The following is a 15,420-nucleotide window of genomic DNA, read 5'->3' as shown; positions in this document are numbered from 1 at the left end:
ATTTGAGGCAGAGCTGCCCCAAAACAGATATTAACATGTATTTATCAGTAATATAGTACAGGATTTAAATTGTCATGGCACATTTCAAACATTTCACACAGGAATGTTGGAAATGAGTGTTTTTGGGAATGTTTATATTGATTGATGTTTTTTTTGAATGGGTAGTAGCTGATCTTAAGATTGCAGCTTGAAATGCCAATTACCTCTATGCAGTAGAGGCGTGGGGGCTTGATTTCTGCTGAGTGCAGCTTGTATGGGCCTTCTGAAGACTAGGCTAGCAGGGCCTATGGGTGTCCTACCAACTTCCCGACAATATTCAAGTTCCACTGCATACATCAAAAGGGCATGAACAGAGCGGCTGAAACTCCGACATTGAATCCATCCCTGTCTCTAGATATCTCTGTATGCTTTGTTGCAGTTTATCGCTTAAACTATATCTTTTCTTAATACACAAGTATAAATAAGCAAACCAACAAATACGGAATGCAAGTTTCATGAACACTTAAATCAACATGGTGACTGTTCAGCCTGCTTCCATCAGGCAGTCACAATACAAAACCTGTGATGTCATGGAAACATCACTGTTTTGTCTTGCAAACTCATAAACACTGTGGATTGAACACACAAAACATTAAATATCTCAAGTTTAGAACTGAAAACTCAAAAAACAGTAAGTATGCAGTGTAGCATTGTTAGCATCCTACTTAGACAGTGAAAAATGTCATTTAGTATGATGCACTTCAAAGGAATTATGGGCAAAGTTTAAACTGATTATAATTTGTGCTCTAGAAAGTATATGTCGAGTATGTGAATTAAGGCCGGAAAAGAACCATCGTGGTTTAACAGCAAAATTTGGCAAATGCTGAGAAACCAGAGATTTTTGTGCTCTCATATTAAAAAAGAATATGAAAAGGTTGATGGGCAAAAGATAGTAGAAATTTGTGTGACTGTTAAAAGGACAATGTGTGAAGTATGCAACAAGTTCCACCATACTGCCTTACTGAAGGACCTTGCCAACTACCCAAGAAAATTCTGGTCTTTTGTAAAATCAATAAGTGGGTCGAAGGCTTCTGTCCAGTCGCTCATCATCCAGTCTGGTGTGGCAATAGAAAACAGCAAAACGATAGCTGATGTTTCAAATTTCACATTTACAAAATCATTCCTGTAAGAGGATCGCATAGATATACCATTGTTTGCCCGTTGCACAGACTGCCATATGAAGAACATTTAAAAAGGCATCCCTGGCACTGAGAAGCAATGCAAATGGGAATTCCAGTAGCATAGACAATATTCTATTCGTGAAGCACTATTGAGAAAATTTAAAGAAGAGGCATTTGTAGTTGGTTGCAGAACAATTCAACTGCTGTCAACATACATTTCATGGAAGAAATGTGAAGACGGGATAGAGAAATTAGAGCTCATACAGAGGCATATAGCAGTCGTTTTTCCCTTGCTCCATTTGTGATTGGAATAGGAAAGGAGATGTCTAGTAGAGGTACATGTACCCTCCGCCATACACCATAGGGTGAGTTGCGGAGTATGTATGTAGATGTAGATACTCTGCATTAAAAATCTCTCCAAGATGCATCTTTTAGTTTGATTTGTTGTGATAGGGTGTTACGAAATGTGACATCAGCAGATAAATATGCTACTTGTAGATCTTACCTTGGAGTTAGCTTTTTGTGTTGTTTAATAGTTGATTATGAAATGGGAAGGAGATGGAACAGTATGTATACTTCTTGCTAGAATGTGATATTGTGGCAAAATTTTAACTACCAGTAATTGACTGGAAGGGAAAGAGATGAAGTGGCATAAAGTTAGTTATCACCAGACTTTGCACCATCATCATCATTTAAATTCCAAACCTTCCCTTGTTGTTTCACTGAGTGGAGAGCATGTGGCACAGTTAATGGTGATCCGTCTGATGTGTCATTTACACTTAATAGATATAATTAGGACACAGGTGTCATACTATGTGAAGCAAGGTGCCATTGTGCACAAAGGAAAAAAAACCTTTATAATTAGAAGGCTAAACTTACCCTCGTAATTTTCCATTTGAAAATTCCATATGGCTTTTTATTAAGAGTTTTAATTCTCCGAAAACAGTTCTTGCATCATTTGGCACATGTGTGTTTGCTTCTGCATGTGCTACTTCTAACATTACACTAATAGTCTCATTCAACTTCTTCACATTCTATTAGACAATATTTTAATACACAGTATTCCCAGAATCTCCAAACTGTTACTTACAAGCCTGACATGATGTTTTTACACGACAGTCATAATGTGCCAATGCTTCTCATATAGTATCACAAATTTCTTCCATTACTTATTGTAAGTTATGCATAAAAAAGTTGCAGACATTGTAAGTGACAATAACTGCAGCACATTTTACAGTTAATCACTGCTTAGGAAGCAATGATGGAATATAGTGTTATTGTACAATCCATGCCCAGAAACTAAGTTCTGACAGTGTTAACGGATGTCAACACTGGAACATATATGCAGAAGAAATTAGAAAGAATTAGTAGTTTTCATCTGGTACTCTCTCAATACTGTGAATGTAGTTATTTAGGACAAACTCACAAGAGAGAGAAAAGTTTTTACACATTGTGCCATCAATTGCAAAGCATATTCTATGAAAAGTTTCTTTTTCAATCTGTAGCAGAGTCTGGCAGTACCCATTTGTGTATAGTATGACATGGAAGGAGTGAAAATCGTGAGTGAGAGAGTAACCGGAAGATGATGTAGACTATTGAGTGAAATCTGACTCACTGTGCTGTGTTGCATGATGACTGTTTATGTCAAAACTGAATGAAAGTGGCTGACATGCCATTGAATTGAATACATTCTTCTAGTAGACATCCAACACAGTTGACAAATTGTCAGCCAGAAGCTCAATTTTTTCAGAGTATGCACAAGAGTTGCACTTAAGCACCTGACATCTGAACACAAAATAAAATTCCTCAGGGGCATTGACATTATATTGGTGATACCATTATGCAGTTGGCCATATTCTGTTGACAAATTGAGAATGCCACGTGTCAGTTGAGTGGTGAACGAACTCATACAGTGTTGTGAATCATCCCGGTGGGGCAAGGTTGAATAAAAAAAGGTTGCAAGAAAAATCAGGTGCACTACCTTTAAGAATTGAGACATTTCCCTCATCACTTTTATATAATTGTAATACTGAAACACTGTGCTAAAAGCTTTGGTTGGCAACTGGAGACAGGCAATGTTGAAAGCACTGTGTTATTGGATAACAAGGCACAGTACTACACAGTTCAGTGGAGATAATATTGTTAGATGTAGTTTTAAGTTGTAAGTTCTTCAGTTCCCACAGCTCACCTATATGGTCCATTCTTTCTTCAAGTAAGAAAGTTTGTAGATCAACTGTGTTTTAATAGCAGTGAACTACAGGTAATTGTAAATCTAAAGTCTGCCCTGTAGTTGCTGGGCTTAAATGGGTTTCTTTTACGTTTTCTGCCTCTGACAGTTTGTTCAAGCTTACTTTGGCCGCATTTATCGCAAATCTGTTGTCCAACGCAAAACGCCAAGTGACTGGAAAATAGCACAAGTGACTCTTGTGTATAAGAAGGGTAAAAGATATACATAACATTGGTTTGCTGCAGAATTCTAGAGCATATTCCGAGTTTGAAAATCAGCATGGCTTTAGAAAGCATAACTCGTGTAAAACCCAGCTTGCTCTTTTCTCACATGATATACTGTGAACCAAGCATGAAGGGCAACAGCAGATTCCATATTTCTAGATTTCTGAAAACCATTTGCCATGGTACTCCACTGTTGACTATTAACGAAGATACGTGCATATGGAGTAGGCTGCTGGATATTGACTAGCTCTCTGACTACATAAGTAATGGAACCCAGTATGTTGTCCTCGATGGCAAGTGTTCAACGGAGACAGGGGTAACATCAGAAGTGCCCCAGGGAAGTGTGATAGGACTGTTGCTATTTTCTATATACATAAATGATCTGGCAGACAGGGTAGGCAGCAGTCTGCAGTTGTTCACTGATGGTGCTGTGGTGTACAGGAAGGTGTTGAAGATAAGTGACTGTAGGCCGATACAAGGTGACGTAGACAAAATTTTTAGTTGGTGAGATGAATGGCAGCTGGCTCTTAATGTAGAAAAATGTAAGTTACTGTGGATGAGTAGGAAAAACAAACCCTTAATGTATGGATACAGCATTAGTAGTGTCCTGCTTGACACAGTCACGTTTAAATATTCTGAAGTGATCTGAAATGGAACGAGCATGTGAGAATTGTGTTAGGGAGGCAAATGGTTGACTTTGGTTTATTGGGAGAATTTTAGAAAAGTGCAGTTCATCTGGAAAGGAGATTGCTTATAAGACACTATTACAACCTATTCCTAAGTAGTGCTCGAGTGTTTGGGATCCACACCAGGTAAGATTGAAAGCAATTCAGCAATTCGAAGAAATTCAGAAGTGAGCTGCTAGATTTGTTACTGGCAGGTTCGATCAGCATGCAAGTGTTATGGATATGCTTTGGAAGCTCACTTGGAAATCCTTGGAGGGAAGAAGACATTAATTGTGAAGAACACTACTGAGAAAGTTTGGAGAACTGGCATTTGAAGCTGACTTCAGAATGATCCTACTGCTGCCAATATACATTTCGCATAGGGACCATGAAGATAAGATACGAGAAATTAGGTCTCATATATAGGCATACAGATAGTTGTTTTTCCCTCACTCTACCTGCGAATGAAACAGAAAGGAAATGACTAGTTGTGGTATAGGATACCCTCCACCACGCATTGTGCAGTGGCTTGTGGAGTATGTATGTAGATGTAGATATAGATGTAGCTGTAGATTATTATATCACTTGCCTCTAGCAAAAGGAAAAAAGAAATGTAACAGTATTATTATTCCTATACAAGTATTATGTGGATTTATAATGAAAATATCATAGTTATTCAAGAAAGCACGAGTTTCTGTGACATTTCTAAGGAAACTAGATGCGATTTACTTATTATTGGCATTTTGGTTGCCATGGTCGTCAGCCCAAAGACTGGATTGATGTAGCTCTCTGTGTTAACCTGTCCTGTGCACACCTCTTCATTTCTGCATAACCGCTGAAATCTACATCCATTTGAACTTCCTTACTGTATTTGAATATTAGTCTTCCTTTACAGTTTTCAACCCCCTCATTTCCCTCCATTGCCAAACTGATGATTCCTTGATGTTGCAGGGTATGTCCTACCAACCAATCTTCTCCTTTAGTTAAGTTGTGCCATGAACTTCTTTTCTTCCCTGTTTGATTCAGTACCTTCTCATTAGCTTTCAATCTATCTGTCTAATGTTCAGCATTTGTCTGTAACATACATTTCAAAAGCATCTATTCTTGTCTGAACTGTTTATCATCCACACTTAAGTTCCATATAAGGGTTCCAACAGTCCCATCCCCACAGTCCAGTCGACAAGAAAATATTTCAATGATGTAATCAAAGCTTCCACATTTAATTGTCACAGCTATATGACAGGTAAATGTACAACTGTATGTGATAGGAAGCAACATTGTAGAATTTCATCGTAAGGAATGGTTTTCATCTTAAGTATTGGTTGTTACTGTAACAAAAAATCATTTTAATATTCATCTTAATTTTTCAAAGAATCTGTGCCACAACTTATTGTTTTAAATTTTTGGAAACTGGCTAAAGAGAGTTACTTTTAAATAGACACTGATTTCAGTAATGAGATTTCATTGCTTTTCATAGTTTTAGAATTATATATAAAAAAAAAAATGGCATTCATGTTATGCATGATGTTCACAGTGACCAATTCAACAAATGAAACTCCACTTCATCTTACATGAAAGCAAGTCCAAGACCAACTTATCATACTTGAATACTGATAAAAGAGTATGTTATATGAAAAGCAAACAAAGATAGGACAACTCATCGGTGCTGAGCACCGGCGATATATTTTTAACTGCAAGCCTGAGTTAACATTCACAAAGAAAACAATATTCAGGACATAAACAAAATTTACAGTAATAGAATCATTATATATTTTTGAACATAAATTTGGAATCTAATTTTTGCAACTAAATAATGCAAAATGCTGAAATATCTGCCAGTTACTGATGAAAGAAACAACTGGCATTTTTAGGATAGTTGACATTCTTAGAAGTCAAAGATGAAAATGGATTTCAAAAATATGACAGAAAATATTGAAAAGAATGAAATTTCAACTGAAAGTTCCCAAACAATATACTGATCCCAAAAGCTCCATTTTTGAACATCAGATTTGTAGTTTTTGAAAAAACATATTTGAAGAATGAATGGAATTGGAAATCTCATCAACTACTAGTGAATAGAGGTACTTATGATACAGATTCATTATAGGCTGCACACCTGTATGTGACTTTTTCATAAATACTGTTGTTGCAGTTCCAAATCTGTATTTTATATCCTCTCTACTTTGGCCATCATAGTTATTTTGCTGCCCATGTAACAAAACTCATCTACTACAGGGGGAGGGCAAAAATATAGAAACACCAACAAATTACCAAGCCATATGATGTAGGAAAATGATTGGCATTCAAAACAGATTCCAGTTGCCTTGGAATGGTTAAATACGATTCCGTATGGTTTTCAAAGGGATCTTTCTTTGTGAAAAATAGTGGCTAATTCAGGTAATGATGATAGAGGTGAATAGTGATCATGCACCCGTCCCTCCAAAATAAACCACAAAGGTTCAATAATATTGTGATCTGCTGACTGTGGTGGCCAGGGGAAATGAGACAATTCATGGTTGTGTTCACAAAACCAATGCTGGATGGTGAAAGCTATGTGAACATGGGCCATGTCATCTTGGAACACAGCATCACTGCTGGGGGAAAAGCATACCATGGGATGGACTTGACCAGCCAAAATATTTGTACTATCCTTGGCTGTAATGCCATAGAGTACCAGGACATAGCTGCCAAAATCTTCACCGAACCCCAGCCATGTTTCGCTACTGGAACACAAGCATGGGCATTGTGCAGCAAGGCACATCCAATCAAAAAACTTTTGTAGTCCACGTTTAATGGCTTCAGCACCACGTTTTCTTGTTACGAACATTTGCATCACTGATTAGTGGTGTTGGAATTCCAGCTTATCCTGCAGTTCGCAGATTGTGAGGCTCCCTTCATGTTGTTTTGGTGCTGAGAGGGTATGCAAATGTAACATTCAGTTCTGCAGTGACTTTTGCGGCTGTCGTCCTCTCTTATTTTTCATTACAATCCTCTTCAATGACTGTCTGTTGTGATTGCTCAGCACACTATTTCGTCTGTGTTGTGACTTTGTGGATGATGTTTTTCCACTTTCCCTGTATGTGATATAAATCTTCGGTATGGTGCCTCTTGAAACACCAGACACTTTGACTCCCTTGGTTATAGTACCACCTGCTATACAAGCATCAACAATTTGCCCACATTCAAATTTGCTTAACTCTGACAGAATTCATTCACAATGTCACAGAAGATTGTCTTGGCCACAACTGACACTTGTAATGTATTGAGGACATTGCACAGGTTTCATTCATGGTCGAATATAACAACACAACCTGCAGGCTTGGGTAGCAACTGCATTTATGTTCAAGCATGTGTTTCTCGGGATGTTTTCATATTTTTGTCCAACCCCTGTATTTCTAGTGTCTCATTAACACTGGATAAACCCAATTTCACATATTTCAATGTGACTGTGGATTGTATCCTTTAACGTTGTTATTTCAGTATTAAGTAATATGTAGAGAATCTTGCTAATAGTGAATTAATCTCGTATCTCACTACACAAAATTAACTTAAAAAAACTGGAGTATACAAGTATATGTAACATATTGTTATGATTTTCTTTTCTTTTATCATTTCCAGAATTACTTCAGTATGAAACTTCAAATTACATGTCACTATGTTCAACATCGATGGACTTAGTCTGTTACATTAATGAATAATGAGGTCTCCTTTTGTAGGAGTACAAAATCATCGAACAGCTGGCATGGAAAGACACAATACAGGACATGGTCTGGCTTTTCTCTGATGCTTTTCTATCTTGGCTATAAAAAGCAATGCCTAACTCATAAATGGCAAAACAAATATGGCCCACTTTTCTACTCAAGCATCCACCAAAATCCTGATCTCTCCCCATGCTATTTCCATATTTTTGGAGCTCTGAAGAAAGACACTTGTGGCCATTGATTTCCTTTGGACAAAGAGATGCATGCCTAGTGCAACCATAGTTCTGTAGGTGACTGCAAACATTTCTCTGTGAAGGCGCTGACTGTTTGTTTCACAGTGGGATAAATGTATTAACAATTATGACGTTTGAAATAGTAAACAGTTTACTTTCTTTTTTCCATCTGTCTCATTTTCATTTGACTGCCCTGGTGGATGTCAGTTTTTCATGGTTTCCATGAAACATTTGAGGCAAATGCAAGAATGGTACCTTTGTGCTTCATCTATTATGACCTCCTCATAAATATATATATAGTCAATTTTTCCCCCCCAACAAGGTCTTTCCGCTCCCAGGATTGGAATGACTCCTTACCCTCTCCCTTAAAACCCACATCCTTTCATCTTTCCCTCTCCTTCCCTCTTTCCTGGTGAAGCAACCGTGGGTTGCGAAAGCTTGAAATTTGTGTGTGTGTTTGTGTTTGTTATTGTTTCTATCAACGTACCAACGCTTTCATTTGGTAAGTTACAGAATCTTGCTTACCAAACGAAAGCGCTGGCAGGTTGATAGAGACACAAACAAACACAAACATACACACAACATTCAAGCTTTCGCAACCAACGGTTGCTTCATCAGGAAAGAGGGAAGGAGAGGGAAAGACGAAAGGATGTGGGCTTTAAGGGAGAGGGTAAGGAGTCATTCCAATCCCGGGAGCGGAAAGACTTACCTTAGGGGGAAAAAAGGACAGGTATACACTCGCATACACACACATATCCATCCGCACATACACAGACACAAGCAGACATATATTAGTTCTGACATATACAGGCATGGTGATTATAAGAATAGCTAAATGAAAGTTCATAAAATTTGGATGTGTACTTGATGGATAGAATATTTGTGACAGGTTAATGATGTACTGGACTGGAAGTTGAATCAAGATCCCTGTATTTTGTGGGAGTTGCTGATTGTGTCAATCAGGTAATTACTGATTAAAAGTTGAACCACCTTAATTTTAGGATGAAAGTTACCACATACTGGCCTTTTTTATACTTCTTATTCTCTAGAATTCTAATTATTTTAGCTAAGAATCTACTGAACTATTGAAATTTTCTTGCCACAGATCATTTACATGTGATGTTGTAGATAGTAGATTATATATATTGGCGTTCTACGGATCGGAGCATGGAATGTCAGATCCCTTAATCGGGCAGGTAGATTAGAAAATCTAAAAAGGGAAATGGATAGGTTAAAGTTAGATATAGTGGGAATTAGTGAAGTTCGGTGGCAGGAGGAACAAGACTTTTGGTCAGGTGATTACAGGGTTATAAATACAAAATCAAATAGGGGTAATGCAGGAGTAGGTTTAATAATGAATAAAAAAATAGGAGTGCAGGTTAGCTACTACAAACAGCATAGTGAACGCATTATTGTGGCCAAGATAGACACAAAGCCCATGCCTACTACAGTAGTACAAGTTTATATGCCAACTAGCTCTGCAGATGATAAAGAAATTGATGAAATGTATGACGAGATAAAAGAAATTATTCAGGTAGTGAAGGGAGACGAAAATTTAATAGTCATGGGTGATTGGAATTCGTCAGTAGGAAAAGGGAGAGAAGGAAACATAGTAGGTGAATATGGATTGGGGGGAAGAAATGAAAGAGGAAGCCACCTTGTAGAATTTTGCACAGAGCATAACTTAATCATAGCTAACACTTGGTTCAAGAATCATAAAAGAAGGTTGTATACCAGATTATATAATGGTAAGGCAGAATTTTAGGAACCAGGTTTTAAATTGTAAGACATTTCCAGGGGCAGATGTGGATTCTGACCACAATCTATTGGTTATGAACTGCAGATTGAAACTGAAGAAACTCCAAAAAGGTGAGAATTTAAGGAGATGGGACCTGGATAAACTGAAAGAACCAGAAGTTGTAGAGAGTTTCAGGGAGAGCATAAGGGAACAATTGACAGGAATGGGGGAAAGAAATACAGTAGAAGAAGAATGGGTAGCTCTGAGGGATGAAGTAGTGAAGGCAGCAGACGATCAAGTAGGTAAAAAGACGAGGGCTAATAGAAATCCTTGGGTAACAGAAGAAATATTGAATTTAAGTGATGAAAGGAGAAAATATAAAAATGCAGTAAATGAAGCAGGCAAAAAGGAATACAAACGTCTCAAAAATGAGATCGACAGGAAGTGCAAAATGGCTAAGCAGGGATGGCTAGAGGACAGATGTAAGGATGTAGAGGCCTGTCTCACAAGGGGTAAGATAGATACTGCCTACAGGAAAATTAAAGAGACCTTTGGAGAGAAGAGAACCACTTGTATGAATATCAAGAGCTCAGATGGCAACCCAGTTCTAAGCAAAGAAGGGAAGGCAGAAAGGTGGAAGGAGTATATAGAGGGTTTATACAAGGGCGATGTACTTGAGGACAATATTATGGAAATGGAAGAGGATGTAGATGAAGACAAAATGGGAGATAAGATACTGCTTGAAGAGTTTGACAGAGCACTGAAAGACCTGAGTCGAAACAAGGCCCCGGGAGTAGACAACATTCCATTAGAACTACTGATGGCCTTGGGAGAGCCAGTCATGACAAAACTCTAACATCTGGTGAGCAAGATGTATGAGACAGGCGAAATACCCTCAGACTTCAAGAAGAATATAATAATTCCAATCCCAAAGAAAGCAGGTGTTGACAGATGTGAAAATTACCGAACTATCAGTTTAATAAGTCACAGTTGCAAAATACTAACGCAAATTCTTTACAGACGAATGGAAAAACTGGTAGAAGCGGACCTCGGGGAAGATCAGTTTGGATTCCGTAGAAATGTTTGAACATGTGAGGCAATACTAACCTTACGACTTATCTTAGAAGAAAGATTAAGAAAAGGCAAACCTACGTTTCTAGCATTTGTAGAGAAAGCTTTTGACAATGATAACTGGAATACTCTCTTTCAAATTCTGAAGGTGGCAGGGGTAAAATACAGGGAGCGGAAGGCTATTTACAATTTGTACAGAAACCAGATGGCAGTTATAAGACTCGAGGGACATGAAAGGGAAGCAGTGATTGGGAAAGGAGTGAGAAGGGTTGTAGCCTCTCCCCGATGTTATTCAATCTGTATATTGAGCAAGCAGTAAAGGAAACAAAAGAAAAATTCGGAGTAGGTATTAAAATTCATGGAGAAGAAATAAAAACTTTGAGGTTTGCCGATGACATTGTAATTCTATCAGAGACAGCAAAGGACTTGGAAGAGCAGTTGAACGGAATGGACAGTGTCTTGAAAGGAGGATATAAGATGAACATCAACAAAAGCAAAACAAGGATAATGGAATGTAGTCAAATTTAATCGGGTGATGCTGAGGGAATTAGATTAGGAAATGAGACACTTAAAGTAGTAAAGGAGTTTTGCTATTTAGGGAGTAAAATAACTGATGATGGTCGAAGTAGAGAGGATATAAAATGTAGACTGGCAATGGCAAGGAAATCGTTTCTGAAGAAGAGAACTTTGTTAACATTGAGTATAGATTTAAGTGTCAGGAAGTCGTTTCTGAAAGTATTTGTATGGAGTGTAGCCATGTATGGAAGTGAAACATGGACGATAACTAGTTTGGACAAGAAGAGAATAGAAGCTTTCGAAATGTGGTGCTACAGAAGAATGCTGAAGATAAGGTGGGTAGATCACGTAACTAATGAGGAGGTACTGAATAGGATTGGGGAGAAGAGAAGTTTGTGGCACAACTTGACTAGAAGAAGGGATCGGTTGGTAGGACATGTTTTGAGGCATCAAGGGATCACAAATTTAGCATTGGAGGACAGCGTGGAGGGTAAAAATCGTAGAGGGAGACCAAGAGATGAATACACTAAGCAGATTCAGAAGGATGTAGGTTGCAGTAGGTACTGGGAGATGAAGAAGCTTGCACATGATAGAGTAGCATGGAGAGCTGCATCAAACCAGTCTCAGGACTGAAGACCACAACGACAACAACATATATTGAGAACTTAATGTGCAGTGTGCTACCTTATTAGAAAGGAATGTGAGGCAGATGTGGCTTGATTCCACACACCAGGTTAACTACCATTGGTCTGGTACACTGGCTAGCCCAAATGAATTTTTGAGACAGTTTCCCACACTTGTTTAGGCATGTTGTACCAGATGAAATAACACTCGACGGTACAGTGGTAGGTTCATAGCTTTAATCATGGCAAGGGCCGAGATGGTACTACAGCATATAAAACCTCAGATCACTTTGTTACAACTTGACCTAAATGAAATACTTAACTTTGTAACTATCCATGACCACAGGAATGTCATAAGCATTTGTATTGTCAGTGAACATTAATGTATTGCTTGATACAGAACAAGATACTAGTCTCTTCTCACAAAATAAATTGACTATAAACTTTTATGTAGAGTTCTGTCTAATACATTTGCTGTACTGCTGGCTCTGTAGAGAGACGATGCTGTCATCTTCAGCAGTGATTGCTGATTGGGCTGAATGGCACTGTGCTCAGATGTGAGCAAGTGAGCTGATGCAGTGGCGTATGGGAACTCCTGTGGGCATGTCTTTGCCATGGTCTCTTATCCATCATTACCTCTGGCAGTGACTATGTTTACTTGTGGTTCTGTCGTGAGGTACCAACCTTGCCTTGGCACCTTGTTCTATGGGCGACAACACCACAGGGCAAATGCTGGACTGTTCCCCAGTCACCATGCATAAAACACAATACACAAACAGTTGAGATACGGCAACATACAGTACAAAGTTTATATAGTTCACAGACAGATAATGTGTATGACTTTTCTGCATTAGGTGTATTGAAATCATAGCAGCAGGAAAGGCAACCAACTACAAAGTGTGAAAAACAGAACTATGAAACCATTAAATAATTGAGTGAACCGTTTGACATGGTACAATACTAGGAAAGAGAAGATAGACTTTGCATAAAACATTTGAAAAGAAATCCTGAAATTGCTCTTCTAGTTAAACCCACTCACATTGTGAAAGATAGTATTCCTACACATAAGAGAATCACTGGTTTGAGAAAAAAACTACATAGTTTTGCAGTAAGTTCTGTAAGTATATCCAGGATGTGATTATACATAACAAAATTCAGGAATAAAGTTGTTTGTTTTGAAGAAGGAACAACTATTTTCAATAGGTAAAGAGATTTACAATTCTAGATTAAAACAAGCAAAAAGATATTTGAAATCCACACATGTTCAAATAAAAATATTTTGGCTTTTATTCTGGTTTATTTCAGTACATAGAATGCATTTTGTATCAGCCTATGCATCTACTTCTTGTGCTTGAGATGGTAAATGCATTTTTTGCAGAGGGAGGAGCACTGGAATTCGTGGAAGAATGAGGGCTGCCCTTCTTTCCAGAAACCCTCAGCAGCATCTGATGAAGCAGGTGGAAGTACTACTGGTTCAGATGGGTTAACAATAGCTACTGGCCCTGCAGTAGTGTCAGCTGATAGGAAGAAGCAGCCTACACCGAAGAAAAGGGTAAAGAAGAAACTTGGTGATACACTCCGTGATGCAACTAATCACAATAAATTTTTTATGGGCAAGTAAGTACTGGTGTTTATTCAGCATTAGATGCCAAATGGCTGTTGTTGTTGTTGTTGTTGCTGCTGCTGCTGCTGCTGCTGCTGATGATGATGATGATGACGGTGATGATATTATATTGATGTGTATTCTGCAAATGAAATAGTGTGGGGGAACAATGCAGCTCATGAGTGAAACCTGTTTTGAGTCAATAAATGACCATTTCTTCAAAAAGTTTAAAGTACAGCAGTATTATTGTTCAGTTCATTCCTTCAGAGATAAAGGCTTTAGAAAACACAGGAACTAAGTTTTCCACTTCTCTGTTGTATCTGAGTGTGCACCTTTAGAGTGAGCCAAAATCAGAAGGCACGAGGTCAGATCTATATGGATGATGCAGTACATTTCTAAATTTTGTATTTTTGTGAAATGCTTTTGTAATCTATTGCAAACTCTAGCTTTTGGTCTCTTAGCACATTGTAATGAACCAATATTTTGTTTATTGTAATGATATTTATTGTTGCGCTCTTGCAGCTTTTCTCAGTGTATGTGCAAATGTGTGGTTTTTGATTCTCCATGAGTTGCTTTGAGTCACATCTTACACACCGTATCAAGTTTTAGCCTGTCATGGAATATGAAATGTGTCATGCATAGCTAGTGTTCATTGTGGTACTAATTTCATCCAAAGTGATTTGTAACTGCTCTTAAGATAGGCGCTTAGTGTGTTTCACTGCTATTGACATCCCTGATATTGTAATTCCTGTTCAAGGAACTTTGATATTTTTGCTTGTCTCCTTCAATGAACTGTAACTTGTTTTGCTTTGTGAGAAATATATATTTCCTGTGCACCATTCTCTATAGTTTCCATTACCTCCTTGTGTTAAGAAGAGGTGCCATAGTCTGATTTTAGCACTGCTATTAGAAGTACTGATAAATTGAAAAGATTTATGCTGTCAGTTTGCAGCTTGTTGAAATAATTATTAAAGCAAAGGAAAATGAGGACCAAAATTTAAATTTCTCTCCTTGTATATCATTGGGGTACTCTTAAGAGTTTGGGTCATCTCCATGCAGTTTCTCACCTTCACACAGCATTTGTAGGGCTCCTGAATAGTAAATTCAGTTAATGATTTATCCAAATGTAAAAATTTGCAATGAGTGACAATCACTTTGCTGTTGAAAAGTATTAGGAACACTGTTTGTTTTTGATTTGTGCTCATTTAACATCACTGAGTCTCGGCTAACTTGTATTATGCAGTTTTGAAGCTTTGTTTTAGAATAGCATTGATACATATGTTCCAGACTGAATCTTTCACTCAGCAGTGTAGTGCACACAGTTTTTAAATTTCCTGACAGATTAAAACCCAGTGTCTGACCAGAACTTGAATATCCTTTGCTACAAAGTGAAAAATTCATTCTGGAAACAAATCTGAGGCTAAGCCTAGGCCATTTCTTCACAATATCTTTTCTTCTAGGAATGCTAATCCAGCAAGTTATGTAAGAGAAGTTCTGTGAAGTCTGGAAAGTATTAGAGAGTAGAGGCAGAATGAAAGCTGTTAGATTAGGTCATGAGTTGTGCCAGGTAGCTCAGTTGGTAAGAGCACTGCCCAAAAAAGACAGGATAGTGGGCGCAAGTCTCCCAGTCACAGAGTTTCAAGATACTTAAGTTATTTC

General features: G+C 37.9%; 1 protein-coding gene across 1 annotated transcript in view; it reads left to right on the top strand.

Annotated features, from left to right (window-relative positions):
• LOC124607123 (THO complex subunit 1) overlaps positions 1-15,420 on the top strand; it is a 92,451-nt gene that overhangs the window by 42,428 nt on the left and 34,603 nt on the right. Inside the window, exon 9 of the mRNA XM_047139329.1 lies at positions 13,537-13,775. Coding sequence (XP_046995285.1) covers positions 13,537-13,775 — 239 coding nt within the window. The remainder of the gene's footprint in view (positions 1-13,536; positions 13,776-15,420) is intronic.

Source organism: Schistocerca americana, chromosome 3 (assembly GCF_021461395.2).
Source record: "Schistocerca americana isolate TAMUIC-IGC-003095 chromosome 3, iqSchAmer2.1, whole genome shotgun sequence".
In the NCBI taxonomy this organism is placed as follows: Eukaryota; Metazoa; Arthropoda; class Insecta; order Orthoptera; family Acrididae; genus Schistocerca; species Schistocerca americana.
The sequence above is the reverse complement of the archived record's forward strand: the minus strand, read 5'-3'. Positions and strand labels throughout refer to the sequence as shown.